Source organism: Ranitomeya imitator, chromosome 3 (assembly GCF_032444005.1).
Source record: "Ranitomeya imitator isolate aRanImi1 chromosome 3, aRanImi1.pri, whole genome shotgun sequence".
Taxonomy (NCBI): Eukaryota; Metazoa; Chordata; class Amphibia; order Anura; family Dendrobatidae; genus Ranitomeya; species Ranitomeya imitator.
Window position 1 is genome coordinate 833,056,424 of NC_091284.1, and position 22,389 is coordinate 833,078,812.

At 53.9% G+C, this 22,389-nt stretch overlaps 1 protein-coding gene across 2 annotated transcripts in view; it reads right to left on the minus strand.

Moving 5' to 3' along the window:
- The window catches only part of LOC138671370 (beta-arrestin-1), a 319,598-nt gene extending 302,938 nt beyond the window's left edge, over nucleotides 1-16,660 (minus strand). Inside the window, exon 1 of one of the 2 annotated variants that reach the window (XM_069759480.1) lies at nucleotides 16,379-16,660. In XM_069759480.1, coding sequence (XP_069615581.1) covers nucleotides 16,379-16,398 — 20 coding nt within the window. In that variant the 5' untranslated portion in view covers nucleotides 16,399-16,660. The remainder of the gene's footprint in view (nucleotides 1-16,378) is intronic. The other variant, XM_069759482.1, reaches the window with a different exon arrangement.
- Between the last annotated feature and the right edge of the window lie 5,729 nt (nucleotides 16,661-22,389).

The window sequence follows — 22,389 nt, forward strand, 5'->3', positions numbered from 1 at the left end:
CACCCTGTTGTACACCTCTGTGTTGAAGGGACAATGAAGCAGGAAGTGGTCCATGCTTTCCAGCAAGGTACCACAATGCTCCCGAGGACAATTCCTGTCCTCAGAGCTCCTACACTTCAGATTGTCCCTCACACACAGTTTCCCATGGAAGCAGCGCCAAGCTAAGTCCCAAAACTTCGAGGGGATCCTGATAGAATTCAAAAGATGCAAACCCACCCCAAGATCCCGACTTGGGCAGTCCCTGAGCGCCAGAGGCCTCTGGAAATGGGTCAACAGAACCCTATTGTCAAGGAGTTTCCTTGGCAGAGTCCTGATCTCCCACATTCCCAGATCCCACCGACGAATTACCTTCAGAACCAAGGTAGCGTAAGCCGGAAGATGTCCATGCGGTGTGCGAAGATCCTTCACTTGCCCTCCTGTCTCCCATTCCTGGAAGAAAGGCTGAAACCATCCCCTACAGGAGAATACCCACGGAGGAGCCCTCTCTTTCCAGAGGTTTGCGATATTGATCTTAATGAAGGTATCCACAAGGAATACCACAGGGTTGACCATACCCAACCCTCCTAGTCTCCTCGTACGGTAAGTAACCTCCCTCTTGACCAGGTTCAGTCTATTCCCCCATAACAGTTGGAAGAACAAACTGTAGACCCGAGTCCAGAGAGATTCCGGCAAGATGCATACACTGCCAAGATAAATCAGTAAAGGGAGCAGGTAAGTTTTGATCAGGTTTACCCTTTCCCTCAGGGTCAAAGACCAACCCTTCCATTGGTTCACCTTCTGAGTGGCGATTTCTAGCCTGCTGTCCCAATTTTGTTTGGGGTAATCCCCCTGGCCAAATTCGATGCCAAGGACTTTTGCAGAGACTTTGGGTCCCGGAAGGGTGTCCGGGAGATCAAAACCAGGATCTCCTCCTCCCAGCCAGAGACTCTCACACTTATCCCGGTTGATCTTGGACCCGGATGCCTCCGAGTAGCGATCTACCTCTGACATCAGCCACCCTGCCTCCTCATGAGAGGAAACAAACACCGTGACATCATCGGCATACGCCACCACCCTCAGAGTGGCTTCCGGTGCTGCCTGGTCCATCCCAATCCCGGCCAACGGTCCACGCTCCACCCTCCTAAGAAGAGGGTCAATCGCAAACACGTACAGCAGCGGGCTCAAGGGACAACCCCGGCGAACACCGGACCCAACCTCAAAAGAGCTGCCAATCCAACCATTCACAAGCGGGAAACTCTCTGCCCCACTGTACAAGGTCTTAAGCCAATCAACAAACCCCCCGGGCAGGCCATATCTCAGAAGGACGGACCAGAGGTACTCATGATTAACCCGATCAAACGCTTTTGCCTGGTCCAGTGACAGCATGTACCCCTTCCAGTGACCAGCCCTACCCTGCTCCACTGCCTCTCGGACACTGAGCACAGCACTAAATGTGCTGCGGCCTGGAACAGAGCAATGCTGGGCTCCCGAAAGGAGTCGGGGTGCAAATTTCACCAGCCGATTAAACAGCACCTTTGCCAGAACCTTCCTGTCTGCATTGAGAAGCGCTATGGGACGCCAGTTCCCAATGCAAGACGGGTCCTTACCCTTTGACAAGATGATCAGAGCAGACCTCCTCATTGACTTCGGCAGAGTGCCCGAGGAAAGACACTCATTGAATACCTCAGTCAAGAGGGGAACCAAAACGTCCTTAAAGGTCTTATAGAATTCAGATGTTAAGCCATCTGGACCAGGCGATTTTTTGGGGGCAAGCCCTTCAATCGCCAACTGAACTTCCTCTTCACTGATCATTTCTGTCAAAACGTCAAGAGAGGGGTCTACCCCTGGTTCGGGGACAGCTTCAGCCAGGAAAGCCGACATCTCATCCCAATAAAGATCCCTCTTCCCCAAGAGGTGCGAGTAGAAGGATCTGACAACCTCCAGGATCCCTGATCTGGATAGTCTCAGGGACCCCGCAGTGTCGACCAGTCCTGTAACCACTTTACTATTCACTAACATCCTGCAGTTTCTGTAAGGGTCGGGTGAGCGGTACTTCCCGTAATCCCTCTCAAAAACCAAAGATGCGTGTCTATCGTACTGACACCTCATAAGCAAAGATTTCACTCTGGAGATCTCCTCGCGGCTACCTCCAGTTGAGACAAGATGCTCGAGTTTCCTCCTCAGACCCTGATACAGACGGTACCTGTTCAGACTCCTGAGGCTCGAGAGCTGGCGGAAGAATCTCGCCACCCTTTCCTTAAACATCTCCCACCACTCTGACTTACTACTACAAAGATCCAGTAATGGTACCTGGCCCTGAAGAAATTCCTCAAAGGACTGTCTTATCTCCGCTTCTTCCAAGAGAGACGAATTGAGCCTCCAAAAGCCTCTTCCCATCCGGAGGGTCTCTGTAACATTCAGAGAAAACAAAATTAAACAGTGGTCGGAGAACTCCACCTCAACAACAGACACTGCTGAAGAGACAGCTTCCTCCTTTAAATAAAACCTATCTATTCTGGACCTACAGTTACCTCTATGATAGGTGAACCCCTCGTGGCCTGGGGTATGCCGAATGTGGACACCCACCAGGCGAGCCTCACTAGCTATACTATTAAGGGCGACGCTATCATAAGTCAGCTTGTCTCTGGAACCTCCTCTATCTCGGGGCCTCGTGACAGCATTGAAGTCCCCTCCAAAGACAACCTGCCGACTTGTAAAAAGGTAGGGCTTGATCCTCATAAAGAGACACTTCCGGTCCCACTTAGATTGGGGACCATAAATGTTGATGAGCCGGAGCTCTTGTCCCTTCATGAGGACATCTAAGATCAGGCACCTCCCCATTTCTAACTCAATAACCCGTCGGCATTCCACCGGTGCGGTAAAAAGGACCGCCACTCCGCTATACGGCTCGGCCGCAAGAGACCAATAGGAGGGCCCGAGTCTCCACTCCCTCTTAGCTTTAAACACATCTGCCATGTTTGGCAGCCTGGTCTCTTGCAAAAAGAAAATGTCAGCTTCAACCCGGCTGAGAAAATCAAAGGCCGCAAATCTAGCTGTATTTGACTTTATGCTGGCGACATTAATGGACGCCAGCGTCAACGGAGTGGGTACCGCCATCACTGGTGATTGAGTTAGATGGCTTTCTTTTTCCCACTCCCCTTATCCTCTGCCTCAGAGGAGGAATCCTTCCCCCTCTTTAATGACAATGAGGTATCCATACCCACGTGTTTTTTAATTTTTTCGTCCTCGTCTCCGGACTCTGGGCCAGTCCCTCCCTCCAAGGATCTTACATTCCCAGATGGAGGAGACTCGGCGTCCCCTGTGAGCCCCGCCGAAGCCAGAACCTCACCCTCAGCTTCCTCCTCAGAGGAAGAGATGTTTTCAAGGGCTTGGAACCGGTTAGAAAGACCAACCAGAGGGGAGTCGGTTTTTCCTTCCTTAGGTACCTTGGTCAGAGCGGGAGAAGATGTTTTATCTCCCTTCTTTCTCTTCTTTTTGGTGCCGAGCTTACGCTTGTCCTCTAGCCACTGCCTATTATCCTCATCCATACTTTCATAATGGGAGGACTCTGAGGCAGTGGCACTTTCCTCCCTGTGGATCCTCCTGACCTCCTCATCCAACTCATCATCCCTCGGGGCCTCAGCAGCAAGACTGGCATCCAGGACAGGGGCCGCCCCAGTAGTACGAGGCTCGCCCAGCTCCCTATCCTGTCTGCGCTTGTCTAGACGCCTTAGCTGTGCAGGCGTCTTTTTATTGCTTTTCTTCCTTGGCCCCTCAGCTCCCTCACCCCTGCTAGTCCCTTCCCCAGCAGAATCAGCCTCACGGCTTTCTCCCACCGGGGTCACGACTGCGTTAGCGAAGGAGCGAGGACAACGGCTGAATGGGTGACCTAACTCACCACACAGGTGACACCTAATCTCCACACAAGATGCAGCAAGATGGCCGATATCCCCACACAATGCACACTTCTGCACAGTGCAGTTTGCGCTGAAGTGTGTGGGGTCGCCGCACTTGTGACAGAGCTTCGGTTGCCCCTGGTAGAAGACCAGGATACGATCCCTACCCAGGAAGGCAGATGATGGTATGTGGGCAACCGTACCACCTGAACGCTTAAGTTTTACCATAAACGTCCAGGCCCCTGACCAGATACCAAACTCGTCACGGTTTTTCTTTGGCATTTCTACCACCTCTCCATACCGGCCAAGCCACGTCATGATGTCATAACAAGAAAGTGACTCGTTACAAGTCATCACGGTCACTTTCTTGACTTGGTTTTGGCGAGACACCACCTGAACGGCAAAGTCTCGCCAGCTGGGCTCATTTTTTGTCAACTCATAGTTCGACCAGAAGAGCTCAAGCCCCTCCGGCCGAACAAAGCTGACATCAAAATTAGGTGTGGAATAGGGATGTATCAAGGCGTAGATGTCAATCGCACTGAAGCCCATCCTCAGCAGGAGCTCCACAACTTTAGACCTTGGAGGACACGCATCATTGCCCCTCCACTGAAGACGGACCACATTCCTACGCACACTACCCGGCCCGGCTGTTGGGAGGGACCACACTGTATCCCCCCCTCTTTGCTCTCGGAAGGCCCCGAGGCCATGCCTCTCTATCCAGAAGGATAGATCAACCTCTCGACCCTCTACTATTAGTGATCTCTCCCCCCTCTTTAGAGCCTCCAGGAGACGCCGTTGCAACATGCCGTCCCCAGAGCCCGGAGACGAGGAGGATGCCCTATTTCCCCCGGAGGTGACAGCGGCATAACTCCTGACAGGCGCTGCCACCACCGGGGGGGCAACCGGACCAGTGACCACATCCACACCAGCAGCATCACCATTACCCACCTCCATAACCCCCTCACCCTCTACCAAACCAGCAACCACACCACTAGACAAAGAGTTTTCTGCATCCATACCCACCACCACATTCACTCCTGCTGGACCAGTGATAACAGGGGGTGACACTTTGGCCTCCGCATCATCAGGCACAAGGGGCTGAGTCTCCTCCACAGAACTGGAGGTGACCTCACCCCTGGTTTTTTGTGTGCCCTCCGCATCATTAGTTAATATTTTCCGCTGCTTCATGGTTGCTACCAGTCGTCGTTGATCTTTAGCTGCTGTGGGGCACCGCTGATCCTTAGCATCAGGATCTTGTTGACCAGCGGCACCAACACAAAATAGGACTTTGGGAAGACCGGAATTCCCAGCCCCGGTAACCCCCTCACACTGCCGCCGCCCCTCAACTAAGTGATCAGCGGCAACAGTATTCAGGGGCACCGAGGCTACCGGAGCTGCTCCCACTGAGGAGCGGACCACAGTATCGTGGCCTGATCGTATGCCCGCCACCTGGCCGCCCTCACTGTCCAGCCTTTCGGCTGATGCACCTGCTGCTACGTCCCCGCTACTACAAGCAGAGACGGAGCTCTGCGCCTCATTACCGTGCTCTGTAATCTCCCCGCGCCTTTGCACCGGATCCACAGCAGAACCCGGGCTGGGCTAGGCAACGGGGCTTATACAGCGAGCTGACCCTGCAGCCGACTCAGGGGGTACAGGGAGGGGGGCATATACATAGCTTACCGCTTCCTGCAGCTTTGGCTTGGTGGTTTTCTTTGCCTTTTTCTTCTGGCCCCCAGGTGCCTCCTCTGGTAAATCATCACCAAGATGGAAGTTCTGAAGGCACACTGGGGACTCAAGCAGCTTGATCTCTGCCATTAGCGCCCCTCCCTGGCCGATGTCACTGTCCTCCCCAGAGCCAGCAGAACTGCGACGAGATGTCATCGTCGCCTGTCCAGCAGGGAGCTCGCTGCACGTGGCCTCTGAGTGACTAAGAGGGCTGCCAGGTGGAGCTTTCTGCTGGTCATCCTCCTCATCATCATCATCATCCACCTGGCACTCAGGCTGCAGCCCCATCTGCCTTTGCTCTCTGTTATCAGCCATTTCTCTGAATCTGTCTTCATTTATAAGCTTTTCTTTAAATGGTCCACTTTTTTCTCGAATAAATGCTTTTCTTACCTCCAGGTCATTAATTTCAAGCTTCAGAATCTTTACCTCCGCCTGGAATTGCGTCTTCCTGGGTCTGGAGGAGCCTGCAGCTTTAGCGCTTGTGCAGCGCAGCTCCTCCCGAAGCCTTCTCAAGGTCTTGCTAGCATCTTCATACTCACGAAGGTGGCTCATGACCCGGGAGGCATAGGTGGACACAGACTCCCAGGGTCTCTGCAGCGCCCAACCCTCCTCGGTGAGGTCGGCCTCACCTCCGTGAGCACTCAGCTTTCCTCCGGAAGGGCCGCCATCTTGCACGCTAGCAGGCTTCTCCTCCATGGAAGCCTTGCGGCTTCTCTGGGTCTCTGCAGACCTGGGGGGAGTAGGAGCCACATTGCTGCGACTCCTGGTGGAGCGTCTCACCCCCGAATCCTCTGATGTGCAGGCTGGTTGCTGGTTCCTTCTGCCCCCCGCCAGCCTGGTCCGGGAAGCAGAAGCCTGGGACTTGGCTCCTTCACTCATCCCAGGAAACCCACTCCCTCCCTGGGTAAGAGAGAGAGCAGGTCCCCGGGTGGAGAGATGGTGGTTCTCTGGAGCTCAGGAGCACACTGCAGGTTCAGCAGCGACCGCACCCACAATCAGCACAATGAGCAGCAGCTGAGCTGCACTCACTACTCTGAAGGTGCAGTCACTGTGTACATACATTACTTTACTGATCCTGAGTTACATCCTGTATTATACTCCAGAGCTGCACTCACTATTCTGCTGGTGCGGTCACCGTGTACATACATTACTTTACTGATCCTGAGTTACATCCTGTATTATACTCCAGAGCTGCACTCACTATTCTGCTGGTGCAGTCACTGTGTACATACATTACATTACTGATCCTGAGTTACGTCCTGTAATATACCCCAGAGCTGCACTCACTATTCTGCTGGTGCAGTCACTGCGTACATACATTACTGATCCTGAGTTACATCCTGTATTATACTCCAGAGCTGCACTCACTATTTTGCTGGTGCAGCCACTGTGTACATACATTACATTACTGATCCTGAGTTACATCCTGAATTATACCCCAGAGCTGCACTCACTATTCTGCTGGTGCAGTCACTGTGTACATACATTACATTACTGATCCTGAGTTACATCCTGAATTATACCCCAGAGCTGCACTCACTATTCTGCTGGTGCAGTCACTGTGTACATACATTACATTACTGATCCTGAGTTACATCCTGAATTATACCCCAGAGCTGCACTCACTATTCTGCTGGTGCAGTCACTGTGTACATACATTACATTACTGATCCTGAGTTACATCCTGAATTATACCCCAGAGCTGCACTCACTATTCTGCTGGTGCAGTCACTGTGTACATACATTACATTACTGATCCTGAGTTACATCTGTATTATACTCCAGAGCTGCACTCACTATTCTGCTGGTGCAGTCACTGTGTACATACATTACTGATCCTGAGTTACATCCTGTATTATACCCCAGAGCTGCACTCACTATTCTGCTGGTGCAGTCACTGTGTACACACATTACATTACTGATCCTGAGTTACATCCTGTATTATACTCCAGAGCTGCACTCACTATTCTGCTGGTGCAGTCACTGTGTACATACATTACATAGCTGATCCTGAGTTACATCCCGTATTATACCCCAGAGCTGCACTCACTATTCTGCTGGTGCAGTCACTGTGTACACACATTACATTACTGATCCTGAGTTACATCCTGTATTATACTCCAGAGCTGCACTCACTATTCTGCTGGTGCAGTCACTGTGTACATACATTACTGATCCTGTGTTACATCCTGTATTATACTCCAGAGCTGCACTCACTATTCTGCTGGTGCAGTCACTGTGTACACACATTACATTACTGATCCTGAGTTACATCCTGTATTATACCCCAGAGCTGCACTCACTATTCTGCTGGTGCAGTCACTGTGTACATACATTACATTACTGATCCTGAGTTACATCCTGTATTATACCCCAGAGCTGCACTCACTATTCTGCTGGTGCAGTCACTGTGTACATACATTACATTACTGATCCTGAGTTACATCCTGTATTATACCCCAGGGCTGCACTCACTATTCTGCTGGTGCAGTCACTGTGTACATACATTACATTACTGATCCTGAGTTACCTCCTGTATTATACTCCAGAGCTGCACTCACTATTCTGCTGGTGCAGTCACTATGTACATACAGATTACTGATGTATTATTATTTTACTAGATGGTGGCCCGATTCTAACGCATCGGGTATTCTAGAATATGCATGTCCACATAGTATATTGCCCAGCCACATACTATAGTGCCCAGTCACGTAGTATATTGCACAGCGACGTAGTATACAGCACAGAGCCACGTAGTATATAGCACAGCCACGTAGTATATTTCCCAGCCACATAGTATATTGCACAGCGACGTAGTATATTGCCCAGCCACATAGTATATTGCACAGCGACGTAGTATATTTCCCAGCCACATAGTATATTGCACAGCCACGTAGTATATTGCCCAGCCACATAATATATTGCACAGCGACGTAGTATATTGCCCAGCCACATAGTATATTGCACAGCGACGTAGTATATTGCCCAGCCACATAGTATATTGCACAGCGATGTAGTATATTGCACAGCGACGTAGTATATTGCCCAGCCACATAGTATATTGCACAGTGACGTAGTATATTGCCCAGCCACATAGTATATTGCACAGTGACGTAGTATATTGCCCAGCCACGTAGTATATAGCACAGCCACGTAGTATATTGCCCAGCCACATAGTATATTGCACAGCGACGTAGTATATTGCCCAGCCACGTAGTATATTGCCCAGCCACGTAGTGTATTATTATTATTATTTATTATTATAGCGCCATTTATTCCATGGCGCTTTACATGTGAGGTGGGGTATACATAATAAAACAAGTACAATAATCTTGAACAATACAAGTCACAACTGGTACAGGAGGAGAGAGGACCCTGCCCACGAGGGCTCACAATCTACAAGTATATTGCCCAGCCACGTAGAATATTGCCCAGCCACGTAGTATATTGCCCAGTTACGTAGTATATTGCCCAGCCACGTAGTATATTGCCCAGCCATGTAGTATATTGCCCAGTCATGTTGTATATTGCCCAGTCACGTAGTATATTGCCCAGTCACGTAGTATATTGCCCAGTCACGTAGTATATTGCCCAGTCATGTTGTATATTGCCCAGTCACGTAGTATATTGCCCAGTCACGTAGTATATTGCCCAGTCACGTAGTATATTGCCCAGCCACGTAGAATATTGCCCAGCCACGTAGTATATTGCCCAGTGACGTAGTATACTGCCCAGCCACGTAGTATATTGTCCAGTCACGTAGTATATTGCACAGCCACGTAGTATATTGCCCAGTCACGTAGTATATTGCCCAGTCACGTAGTATATTGCCCAGTCACGTAGTATATTGCCCAGCCACGTAGTATATTGCCCAGTCACGTAGTATATTGCGCAGCCACGTAGTATATTGCCCAGTCACGTAGTATATTGCCCAGTCACGTAGTATATTGCCCAGTCACGTAGTATATTGCCCAGCCACGTAGTATATTGCCCAGTCACGTAGTATATTGCCCAGTCACGTAGTATATTGCCCAGCCACGTAGTATATTGCCCAGTCACGTAGTATATTGCACAGCCACGTAGTATATTGCCCAGTCACGTAGTATATTGCCCAGTCACGTAGTATATTGCCCAGTCACGTAGTATATTGCCCAGTCACGTAGTATATTGCCCAGCCACGTAGTATATTGCCCAGTCACGTAGTATATTGCGCAGCCACGTAGTATATTGCCCAGACACGTAGTATACAGCACAGCCACGTAGTATATTGCCCAGCCACGTAGTATATTGCCCAGTCACATAGTATATTGCCCAGTCACGTAGTATATTGTCCAGCCACATAGTATATTGCCCAGCCACGTAGTATATTGCCCAGCCACGTAGTATACAGCATAGACACGTAGTATATTGCCTAGTCACGTAGTATATTGCCCAGCCACGTAGTATATTGCCCAGCCACGTAGTATATTTCCCAGACACGTAGTATATTGCACAGACACGTAGTATATTGCCCAGTCACATAGTATATTGCCCAGACACGTATGTAACAGGTAAAAAAAGAGTTAAAACAAAAAATAAACATATACTCACCTTCCGAGGGAGCCCTTATAGTCCTGTCGCCTGTGTGCGGTGCAGGCGGCAGCTTCCGGTCCCAGGGTTGGATGAGCGCAGGACCTGTGATGATGTCATGGAAGGTCCTTCTCGCATAGCATCCTTAGCACCGGAACCTGCTGCTTGCACTGCCGAGGAGAGGACGCGACGACGGAAGGTGAGAATAGCAGGTTTTTTGTTTTTTTATTATTTTTAACATTACATTTTTTTACTATTGATGCCGCATAGGCATAGGAGCGGCCATTTTCTTCCGGACTGTGCCCGTCGCTGATTGGTCGTAGCTGTTTTGCCGCGACCAATCAGCAACTTGGATTTCCATGACAGACAGAGGCCGCGACCAATGAATATCTGTGACAGACAGAAAGACGGAAGTGACCCCTAGACAATTATATAGTAGATGATTTATTGTCAGGTGAAAAGAGACAATTTCCAGGAAATAAATCCCTTTTCTCCGTGCAGACACTGTACTAGCAGGGAACGCTGAGATTTCAGCTCTGAAGCCAGCAGATATTGCTGTAGATATCACCCCCAGTCCCATGTGACTATAGACACTACATTGCGATATGACTTGGGTCAAGTGACAATATCGGCTCTGCTGCATCTATAAGCAGTGACTGATCTGTGGTGCAGGGGGCTCTCGTAGTTGGGGTTATCTGGGGAAGCAGAGCTCGGGGGCAGCAGTGAGCGGCGGAGCGGCAAAGCCGCGGAGCGGAGGACTAAGGGCTTTTACATCCTCTCTCTGGTTATATAATGAAACATTGTATCCATGAGAACAGCGGAGAACTCTCCGGACCGCTACAATGTAACAAACACGACACCTCCCCCAATAACAGATTGCATAAGAGTCGGGGTACACCACCACCACTAGCACCGCACACGACAGTCGCCGCGCCACCGCTCATAACAACACACACTGCAACGTAAGACATGGCGAACATCGCACAAGGTACCGCGGTGGAGGAGGGAAGAAGGGGCTGATATGATCTGGGTGGGCCCTCGAGGACATCCGGGCTCAGGATCTGTGACCGCTGCAGGTAATCACTGGTGACCTCCAGACCCTCCATCCAAGATAAACACTGGTGCTGCCAGACCATCCATACAAGATTATGCCTGGTGCCTCCAGACCCTCCATCCAAGATAAACCCTGGTGACCTCCAGACCCTCCATCCAAGATAAACCCTGGTGACCTCCAGACCCTCCATCCAAGATAAACCCTGGTGACCTCCAGACACTCCATCCAAGATAAACCCTGGTGACCTCCAGACCCTTCATCCAAGATAAACCCTGGTGACCTCCAGACCCTTCATCTAAGTTAAACCCTGGTGACCTCCAGACCCTCCATCCAAGATAAACCCTGGTGCTGCCAGACCCTCCATACAAGATTATGCCTGGTGCCTCCAGACCCTCCATCCAAGATAAACCCTGGTGCCTCCAGATCCTCTATCCAAAATAAACTCAGGTGCCCCCAGACCCTTCATCTAAGATAAACCCTGGTGACCATCAGACCCTCCAGCCAGGATAAACCCTGGTGCCTCCAGACCCTCCATCCAAGATAAACCCTGGTGCCTCCAGACCCTTCATCCAAGATAAACCCTGGTGACCTTCAGACCCTCCATCCAAGATAAACCCTGGTGACCCTAAGACCCTCCATCCAATATACACTGCGTGCAGAATTATTAGGCAAGTTGTTTTTTGGATCATATGATACTTTTTATACATGTCGTCCTACTCCGAGCTGTTCAGGCTTGAGAGCCAACTACCAATTAAGTAAATCAGGTGATGTGCATCTTTGTAATGAGGAGGGGTGTTGTCTAATGACATCAAAACCCTATATAAGGTGTGCTTAATTATTAGGCAACTAAAGGCGCCAAATAACTGCCCATGAATTGAGGAAAATCAAGCGTGAAGCTGCCAAGATGCCATTTGCCACCAGTTGTGCCATATTTCAGATCTGCAACGTTACTGGAGTAACAAAAAGCACAAGGTGTGTGATACTCAGGGACATGGCCAAGGTAAGGAAGGCTGAAAAACCACCACCTCTGAACAAGAAACATAAGATAAAACGTCAAGACTGGGCCAAGAAATATCTGAAGACTGACTTTTCAAAGGTTTTCTGGACTGATGAAATGAGTGACTCTTGATGGGCCGGATGGATGGGCCAGAGGCTGGATCAGTAAAGGGCAGAGAGCTCCACTCCGACTCAGACGCCAGCAAGCTGGAGGTGGGGACTGGTATGGGCTGGGATCATCAAAGATGAACTTGTGGGACCTTCTCGGGCTGAGGATGGAGTGAAGCTCAAATCCCAGACCTACTGCCAGTTTCTGGATCACTTCATCAAGCAGTGGTACAGGAAGAAGTCGGTATCGTTCAAGAAAAACATGATTTTCATGCAGGACAATGCTCCATCACATGCCTCCAACTACTCCAGAGCGTGGCTGGCCAGTAAAGGTCTCAAAGAAGAAAAAATAATGACATGGCCCCTTGTTCCCCTGATCTGAACCCCATAGAGAACCTGTGGACCCTCATAAAATGTGAGATATACAGGGAGGGATAACAGTCCACCTCTCGGAGCAGTGTCTGGAGGCTGTGGTGGCTGCTGCACCAATGTTGGTCGTAAACAGATCAAGCAACTGACAGAATCTATGGACGGAGGCTGCTGAGTGTTATCAGAAAGAAAGGGGCTATATTGGGCACTAAGTTTTTGGGGGTTTTGTTTTTGCATGTCAGAAATGTTTATTTCTATATTTTGTGCAGTTATATTGGTTTACTTGGTGAAAATAAAAAAGTGAGATGGGAATATATTTGGTTTTTATTAAGTTGCCTAATAATTCTGCACAGTAATAGTTACCTGCACAGATATCCTCCTAAGAGCCAAATCTAAAAAAAACCACCCCAACTACCAAAAATATTAAGCTTTGATATTTATGAGTCCTTTGGGTTGATTGAGAACATAGTTGTTGATCAATAATAAAAGTATTCCTCTGAAATACAACTTGCCTAATAATTCTGCACGCAATGTAAACCCTGATGACTCCCAGACCCTCCATCCAAGATAAACCCTTGTGACCCCCAGACCCTCCATGCAGGATAAACCCGGGTGCCCCCAGACCCTCCATGCAGGATAAACCCGGGTGCCCCCAGACCCTCCATCCAAGATAAACCCTTGTGACCCCCAGACCCTCCATGCAGGATAAACCTGGGTGCCCCCAGACCCTCCATCTAAGATAAACCCTGGTGACCTCTAGACCCTCCATCCAGGATAAACCCTGGTGACCCAAGACCCTCCATCCAAGATAAACCTAGTGACCCCAAGACCCTCCATCCAAGATAAACCTAGTGACCCCCAGACCCTCCATCCAAGATAAACTCTGGTGACCCCCAGACCTTCCATCCAAGATAAACCCGGGTGCCTCCAGACCCTCCATCCAAGATAAATCTGGGTGTCCCCAGACCCTCCATCCAAGATAAATCTGGGTGTCCCCAGACCCTCCATCCAGGATAAACGAGGGTGACCCACAGATCCTCTATCCAGGATAAACCCTGGTGTCCCCAGAACTTCCTTCCAGGATAAACCCTGGTGTCCCCAGAACTTCCTTCCAGGATAAACCCTGGTGACCACCCTGACCCTCCATCCAGGATATACCCTGGTGACCCCCAGACCCTCCTTCCAGGATAAACCCTGGTGGCCCCCAAACCCTTCATTCAGGATAAACCCGGGTGACCCCCAGACCCTCCATCCAAGATAAACCCGGGTGCCTACAGACCCTCCATCCAGAATAAACCCTGGTGACTTCCAGACCCTTCAACCAGGATAAACCCTGGTGACCTCCAGACCCTCCATACAGGATAAACCCGGGTGACACCCAGACCCTTCATCTAGGATAAACCCAGGTGCCCACAGACCCTCCATCCAAGATAAACCCTGGTGACCCCCAGATCCTCCATCCAAGATAAACCAGGATGCCCCCAGACCCATCAACCAGGGCAGTCGGTGGCAATGGCTGGAATTCCTCTGGCTCAGATATATTGTATCACCTTACACAATGGTGCTGGCACGGGCCATTGATATGAAGGGTCAGTCAGTAACCCCCCCACCCTGTGGCCCCAAGACCCCCATCATTACTGATGCCATCTTGCAGTTGTGAACAGTGGCGGGCACGGGGGTAGATCGAGAAGCCCTCCAACTTCCTCAACATAGACCCCCGAATCCGAGCTCCACTCTGCAGGAGAGGGGTCACATGGGCACTTTGGGGTCTAACGGAGAAGCTTAACCCCTTCGATGCCAGGCCGCGGCCCCCCTTCCCCTCATTCATCGTTTTACATTCGAAAGTACAAACAAAAAGTGGCACAAACTCCTTTAACCCCTTCCTCTCCACGTCGCCCCACACTTGGCATTGAACGGCTCTCGTCCCTCGTTATTTCAGTTGGTTCCCCGTCTGGAGTCACATCTCTGTCCTTTTAAGACGGACTTAACCCCCGAAGATCCAGAACCCAGCGCTGCATGAAGTGCGATGGAAAGACTGCAAAGAGGAACCAGTTTTATTAACCCCTTCCTGCTCACATGCCGATTAGGCGACGGCCTCACATGAAGGCGTGAACCCCGATTACCCTGAGCCCAGGAGACCCAGCGCCAAGAGGAGCGAGCCTCATTAACCCTTCACCCACCAGGATTTGGTTACATGCTGGAAAACAAAGCGGTAAAGAGGAAATGTGGCCACAGGATTTAACCCCTTCATCAGGGTAAAACCCCCTCATTACTGGGAATCTTTTAACCCTTTCTCGTCAGCACGTCCTGGTGGCACACGAGGTCTAGTGACGGCCGTAACCCTTCATGTGCCAGCCAAGAGCAGGTGACCTCTCCTCCGTCAGTGATCGCCGCCTCCGCCATTTAATTTGATAAAGGGACGGAGACCATGTAAGGTCCATTAACCCCTTCCTGGATGGAGACCATGTAAGATCCATTAACCCATTCCTGGATGGAGACCATGTAAGATCCATTAACCCCTTCCTTCCACAGTGGACGGAGACCATGTAAGGTCCATTAACCCCTTCCTGGATGGAGACCATGTAAGATCCATTAACCCATTCCTGGATGGAGACCATGTAAGATCCATTAACCCCTTCCTTCCACAGTGGACGGAGACCATGTAAGGTCCATTAACCCCTTCCTGGATGGAGACCATGTAAGATCCATTAACCCATTCCTGGATGGAGACCATGTAAGATCCATTAACCCCTTCCTTCCACAGTGGACGGAGACCATGTAAGGTCCATTAACCCCTTCCTGGATGGAGACCATGTAAGGACCATTAACCCATTCCTGGATGGAGACCATGTAAGATCCATTAACCCCTTCCTTCCACAGTGGACGGATACCATGTAAGGACCATTAACCCATTCCTGGACGGAGACCATGTAAGGTCCATTAACCCCTTCCTTCCACAGCGCACGGATACCATGTAAGGACCATTAACCCCTTCCTGGACGGAGACCATGTAAGGACCATTAACCCATTCCTGGACGGAGACCATGTAAGGTCCATTAACCCCTTCCTTCCACAGCGCACGGATACCATGTAAGGACCATTAACCCCTTCCTGGACGGAGACCATGTAAGGTCCATTAACCCCTTCCTGGACGGAGACCATGTAAGATCCATTAACCCCTTCCTGGACGGAGACCATGTAAGGTCCATTAACCCCTTCCTGGACTGAGACCATGTAAGGTCCATTAACCCCTTCCTCCCACAGCGGACTGAGACATGTAATGTCCATTAACCCCTTCCTGGACGGAGACCATGTAAGGACCATTAACCCCTTCCTGGACGGAGACCATGTAAGGTCCATTAACCCCTTCCTCCCACAGCGGACTGAGACATGTAATGTCCATTAACCCCTTCCTGGACGGAGACCATGTAAGGTCCATTAACCCCTTCCTGGACGGAGACCATGTAAGGTCCATTAACCCCTTCCTGGACGGAGACCATGTAAGGTCCATTAACCCCTTCCTTCCACAGCGTGCTAACAGTATACGAGCCGGCGGTGTCACCCTTCGGGTTTAACCCCATAAATCCCTGCACCCGGGAGCAGCAGCAGCCGGGCTCCTTCCACAACAACAAGCAGCCGCCAGGTCCATTAACCCCTTGCTCCCCGCGTGTGCTGGACCCACCTGGTTCCTTTGTCGCCCATGGCCAGGCCGGTGTGCGGGTGGGATGTGGCTCGGATGGACCGGCTGGTGGTCTCCCCTCTGGCAGATGGATGGAGGCTGTTGTTGTGGAGCAGAGCAGCGATCAGTCCTGTGCGAGCGATGGATGAAATCCTGGAGGATCAGACGAGGGAGGAACGAGAGGAGCTGGGACTGTGCCGGAGCCTCCACCGGAGACTGACTGTGGGCTGAGCGAGCTGACAGCCCCGGAGATCGGATCCACCCTCACTGCAGAGCTTCCTGCCTGAGCCCGGAGCCGCCTGCAGAGGGGGTCAGCACCAGAGGGGGCGCTGCGGCAGGGGTCAGCACCACTACAGGGGTCAGCACCACTACAGGGGTCAGCACCACTACAGGGGTCAGCACCACTACAGGGGTCAGCACTACTACAGGGGTCAGCACTACTACAGGGGTCAGCACCGCTACAGGGGTCAGCACTACTACAGGGGTCACCACCACTACAGGGGTCAGCACTACTACAGGGGTCAGCACCACTACAGGGGTCAGCACCACTACAGGGGTCAGCACCACTACAGGGGTCACCGCCACTACAGGGGTCAGCACCGCTACAGGGGTCAGCACCACTACAGGGGTCAGCACCACTACAGGGGTCAGCACCACTACAGGGGTCAGCACCACTACAGGGGTCAGCACTACTACAGGGGTCAGCACCACTACAGGGGTCAGCACCACTACAGGGGTCAGCACTACTACAGGGGTCAGCACCACTACAGGGGTCAGCACCACTACAGGGGTCAGCACCGCTACAGGGGTCAGCATAGCTACAGGGGTCAGCACTACTACAGGGGTCAGCACCACTACAGGGGTCAGCACCGCTACAGGGGTCAGCACTACTACAGGGGTCAGCACCACTACAGGGGTCAGCACTACTACAGGGGTCAGCACCGCTACAGGGGTCAGCACTACTACAGGGGTCAGCACCACTACAGGGGTCAGCACCGCTACAGGGGTCAGCACTACTACAGGGGTCAGCACCACTACAGGGGTCAGCACCGCTACAGGGGTCAGCACCCCTACAGGGGTCAGCACTACTACAGGGGTCAGCACCACTACAGGGGTCAGCACCGCTACAGGGGTCAGCACCACTACAGGGGTCAGCACTACTACAGGGGTCAGCACCACTACAGGGGTCAGCACCGCTACAGGGGTCAGCACTACTACAGGGGTCAGCACCACTACAGGGGTCAGCACCGCTACAGGGGTCAGCACCAGAGGGGGCGCTGCGGCAGGGGTCAGCACCACTACAGGGGTCAGCACCGCTACAGGGGTCAGCACTACTACAGGGGTCAGCACCACTACAGGGGTCAGCACCGCTACAGGGGTCAGCACCCCTACAGGGGTCAGCACTACTACAGGGGTCAGCACCACTACAGGGGTCAGCACCGCTACAGGGGTCAGCACCACTACAGGGGTCAGCACCACTACAGGGGTCAGCACTACTACAGGGGTCAGCACCACTACAGGGGTCAGCACCGCTACAGGGGTCAGCACCACTACAGGGGTCAGCACCACTACAGGGGTCAGCACTACTACAGGGGTCAGCACCACTACAGGGGTCACCGCCACTACAGGGGTCACCGCCACTACAGGGGTCAGCACCACTACAGGGGTCAGCACCAGAGGGGGCGCTGCGGCAGGGGTCAGCACCACTACAGGGGTCAGCACCACTACAGGGGTCAGCACCACTACAGGGGTCAGCACCGCTACAGGGGTCACCGCCACTACAGGGGTCAGCACCACTACAGGGGTCAGCACCACTACAGGGGTCACCGCCACTACAGGGGTCAGCACCACTACAGGGGTCAGCACTACTACAGGGGTCACCGCCACTACAGGGGTCAGCACCACTACAGGGGTCACCGCCACTACAGGGGTCACCGCCACTACAGGGGTCAGCACCAGAGGGGGCGCTGCGGCAGGGGTCAGCACCGCTACAGAGGTCAGCACTACTACAGGGGTCAGCACCACTACAGGGGTCAGCACCACTACAGGGGTCAGCACCGCTACAGGGGTCAGCACCACTACAGGGGTCAGCACCACTACAGGGGTCAGCACCGCTACAGGGGTCAGCACCACTACAGGGGTCAGCACCGCTACAGGGGTCAGCACCACTACAGGGGTCAGCACCACTACAGGGGTCAGCACCAGAGGGGGCGCTGCGGCAGGGGTCAGCACCGCTACAGGGGTCAGCACCACTACAGGGGTCAGCACCGCTACAGGGGTCAGCACTACTACAGGGGTCAGCACCACTACAGGGGTCAGCACCGCTACAGGGGTCAGCACCCCTACAGGGGTCAGCACTACTACAGGGGTCAGCACCACTACAGGGGTCAGCACCGCTACAGGGGTCAGCACCACTACAGGGGTCAGCACCACTACAGGGGTCAGCACTACTACAGGGGTCAGCACCACTACAGGGGTCAGCACCGCTACAGGGGTCAGCACCACTACAGGGGTCAGCACCACTACAGGGGTCAGCACTACTACAGGGGTCAGCACCACTACAGGGGTCACCGCCACTACAGGGGTCACCGCCACTACAGGGGTCAGCACCACTACAGGGGTCAGCACCAGAGGGGGCGCTGCGGCAGGGGTCAGCACCACTACAGGGGTCAGCACCACTACAGGGGTCAGCACCACTACAGGGGTCAGCACCGCTACAGGGGTCACCGCCACTACAGGGGTCAGCACCACTACAGGGGTCAGCACCACTACAGGGGTCACCGCCACTACAGGGGTCAGCACCACTACAGGGGTCAGCACTACTACAGGGGTCACCGCCACTACAGGGGTCAGCACCACTACAGGGGTCACCGCCACTACAGGGGTCACCGCCACTACAGGGGTCAGCACCAGAGGGGGCGCTGCGGCAGGGGTCAGCACCGCTACAGGGGTCAGCACTACTACAGGGGTCAGCACCACTACAGGGGTCAGCACCACTACAGGGGTCAGCACCGCTACAGGGGTCAGCACCACTACAGGGGTCAGCACCACTACAGGGGTCAGCACCGCTACAGGGGTCAGCACCACTACAGGGGTCAGCACCGCTACAGGGGTCAGCACCACTACAGGGGTCAGCACCACTACAGGGGTCAGCACCAGAGGGGGCGCTGCGGCAGGGGTCAGCACCGCTACAGGGGTCACCACCACTACAGGGGTCAGCACTACTACAGGGGTCAGCACCACTACAGGGGTCAGCACCACTACAGGGGTCAGCACCACTACAGGGGTCACAGCCACTACAGGGGTCAGCACCACTACAGGGGTCACCGCCACTACAGGGGTCAGCACCACTACAGGGGTCACCGCCACTACAGGGGTCAGCACCGCTACAGGGGTCAGCACCACTACAGGGGTCAGCACCACTACAGGGGTCAGCACCACTACAGGGGTCAGCACCACTACAGGGGTCAGCACTACTACAGGGGTCAGCACCACTACAGGGGTCAGCACCACTACAGGGGTCAGCACTACTACAGGGGTCAGCACCACTACAGGGGTCAGCACCACTACAGGGGTCAGCACCGCTACAGGGGTCAGCACAGCTACAGGGGTCAGCACTACTACAGGGGTCAGCACCACTACAGGGGTCAGCACCGCTACAGGGGTCAGCACTACTACAGGGGTCAGCACCACTACAGGGGTCAGCACTACTACAGGGGTCAGCACCGCTACAGGGGTCAGCACTACTACAGGGGTCAGCACCACTACAGGGGTCAGCACCGCTACAGGGGTCAGCACTACTACAGGGGTCAGCACCACTACAGGGGTCAGCACCGCTACAGGGGTCAGCACCCCTACAGGGGTCAGCACTACTACAGGGGTCAGCACCACTACAGGGGTCAGCACCGCTACAGGGGTCAGCACCACTACAGGGGTCAGCACTACTACAGGGGTCAGCACCACTACAGGGGTCAGCACCGCTACAGGGGTCAGCACTACTACAGGGGTCAGCACCACTACAGGGGTCAGCACCGCTACAGGGGTCAGCACCAGAGGGGGCGCTGCGGCAGGGGTCAGCACCACTACAGGGGTCAGCACCGCTACAGGGGTCAGCACTACTACAGGGGTCAGCACCACTACAGGGGTCAGCACCGCTACAGGGGTCAGCACCCCTACAGGGGTCAGCACTACTACAGGGGTCAGCACCACTACAGGGGTCAGCACCGCTACAGGGGTCAGCACCACTACAGGGGTCAGCACCACTACAGGGGTCAGCACTACTACAGGGGTCAGCACCACTACAGGGGTCAGCACCGCTACAGGGGTCAGCACCACTACAGGGGTCAGCACCACTACAGGGGTCAGCACTACTACAGGGGTCAGCACCACTACAGGGGTCACCGCCACTACAGGGGTCACCGCCACTACAGGGGTCAGCACCACTACAGGGGTCAGCACCAGAGGGGGCGCTGCGGCAGGGGTCAGCACCACTACAGGGGTCAGCACCACTACAGGGGTCAGCACCACTACAGGGGTCAGCACCGCTACAGGGGTCACCGCCACTACAGGGGTCAGCACCACTACAGGGGTCAGCACCACTACAGGGGTCACCGCCACTACAGGGGTCAGCACCACTACAGGGGTCAGCACTACTACAGGGGTCACCGCCACTACAGGGGTCAGCACCACTACAGGGGTCACCGCCACTACAGGGGTCACCGCCACTACAGGGGTCAGCACCAGAGGGGGCGCTGCGGCAGGGGTCAGCACCGCTACAGAGGTCAGCACTACTACAGGGGTCAGCACCACTACAGGGGTCAGCACCACTACAGGGGTCAGCACCGCTACAGGGGTCAGCACCACTACAGGGGTCAGCACCACTACAGGGGTCAGCACCGCTACAGGGGTCAGCACCACTACAGGGGTCAGCACCGCTACAGGGGTCAGCACCACTACAGGGGTCAGCACCACTACAGGGGTCAGCACCAGAGGGGGCGCTGCGGCAGGGGTCAGCACCGCTACAGGGGTCAGCACCACTACAGGGGTCAGCACCGCTACAGGGGTCAGCACTACTACAGGGGTCAGCACCACTACAGGGGTCAGCACCGCTACAGGGGTCAGCACCCCTACAGGGGTCAGCACTACTACAGGGGTCAGCACCACTACAGGGGTCAGCACCGCTACAGGGGTCAGCACCACTACAGGGGTCAGCACCACTACAGGGGTCAGCACTACTACAGGGGTCAGCACCACTACAGGGGTCAGCACCGCTACAGGGGTCAGCACCACTACAGGGGTCAGCACCACTACAGGGGTCAGCACTACTACAGGGGTCAGCACCACTACAGGGGTCACCGCCACTACAGGGGTCACCGCCACTACAGGGGTCAGCACCACTACAGGGGTCAGCACCAGAGGGGGCGCTGCGGCAGGGGTCAGCACCACTACAGGGGTCAGCACCACTACAGGGGTCAGCACCACTACAGGGGTCAGCACCGCTACAGGGGTCACCGCCACTACAGGGGTCAGCACCACTACAGGGGTCAGCACCACTACAGGGGTCACCGCCACTACAGGGGTCAGCACCACTACAGGGGTCAGCACTACTACAGGGGTCACCGCCACTACAGGGGTCAGCACCACTACAGGGGTCACCGCCACTACAGGGGTCACCGCCACTACAGGGGTCAGCACCAGAGGGGGCGCTGCGGCAGGGGTCAGCACCGCTACAGGGGTCAGCACTACTACAGGGGTCAGCACCACTACAGGGGTCAGCACCACTACAGGGGTCAGCACCGCTACAGGGGTCAGCACCACTACAGGGGTCAGCACCACTACAGGGGTCAGCACCGCTACAGGGGTCAGCACCACTACAGGGGTCAGCACCGCTACAGGGGTCAGCACCACTACAGGGGTCAGCACCACTACAGGGGTCAGCACCAGAGGGGGCGCTGCGGCAGGGGTCAGCACCGCTACAGGGGTCAGCACCACTACAGGGGTCAGCACCACTACAG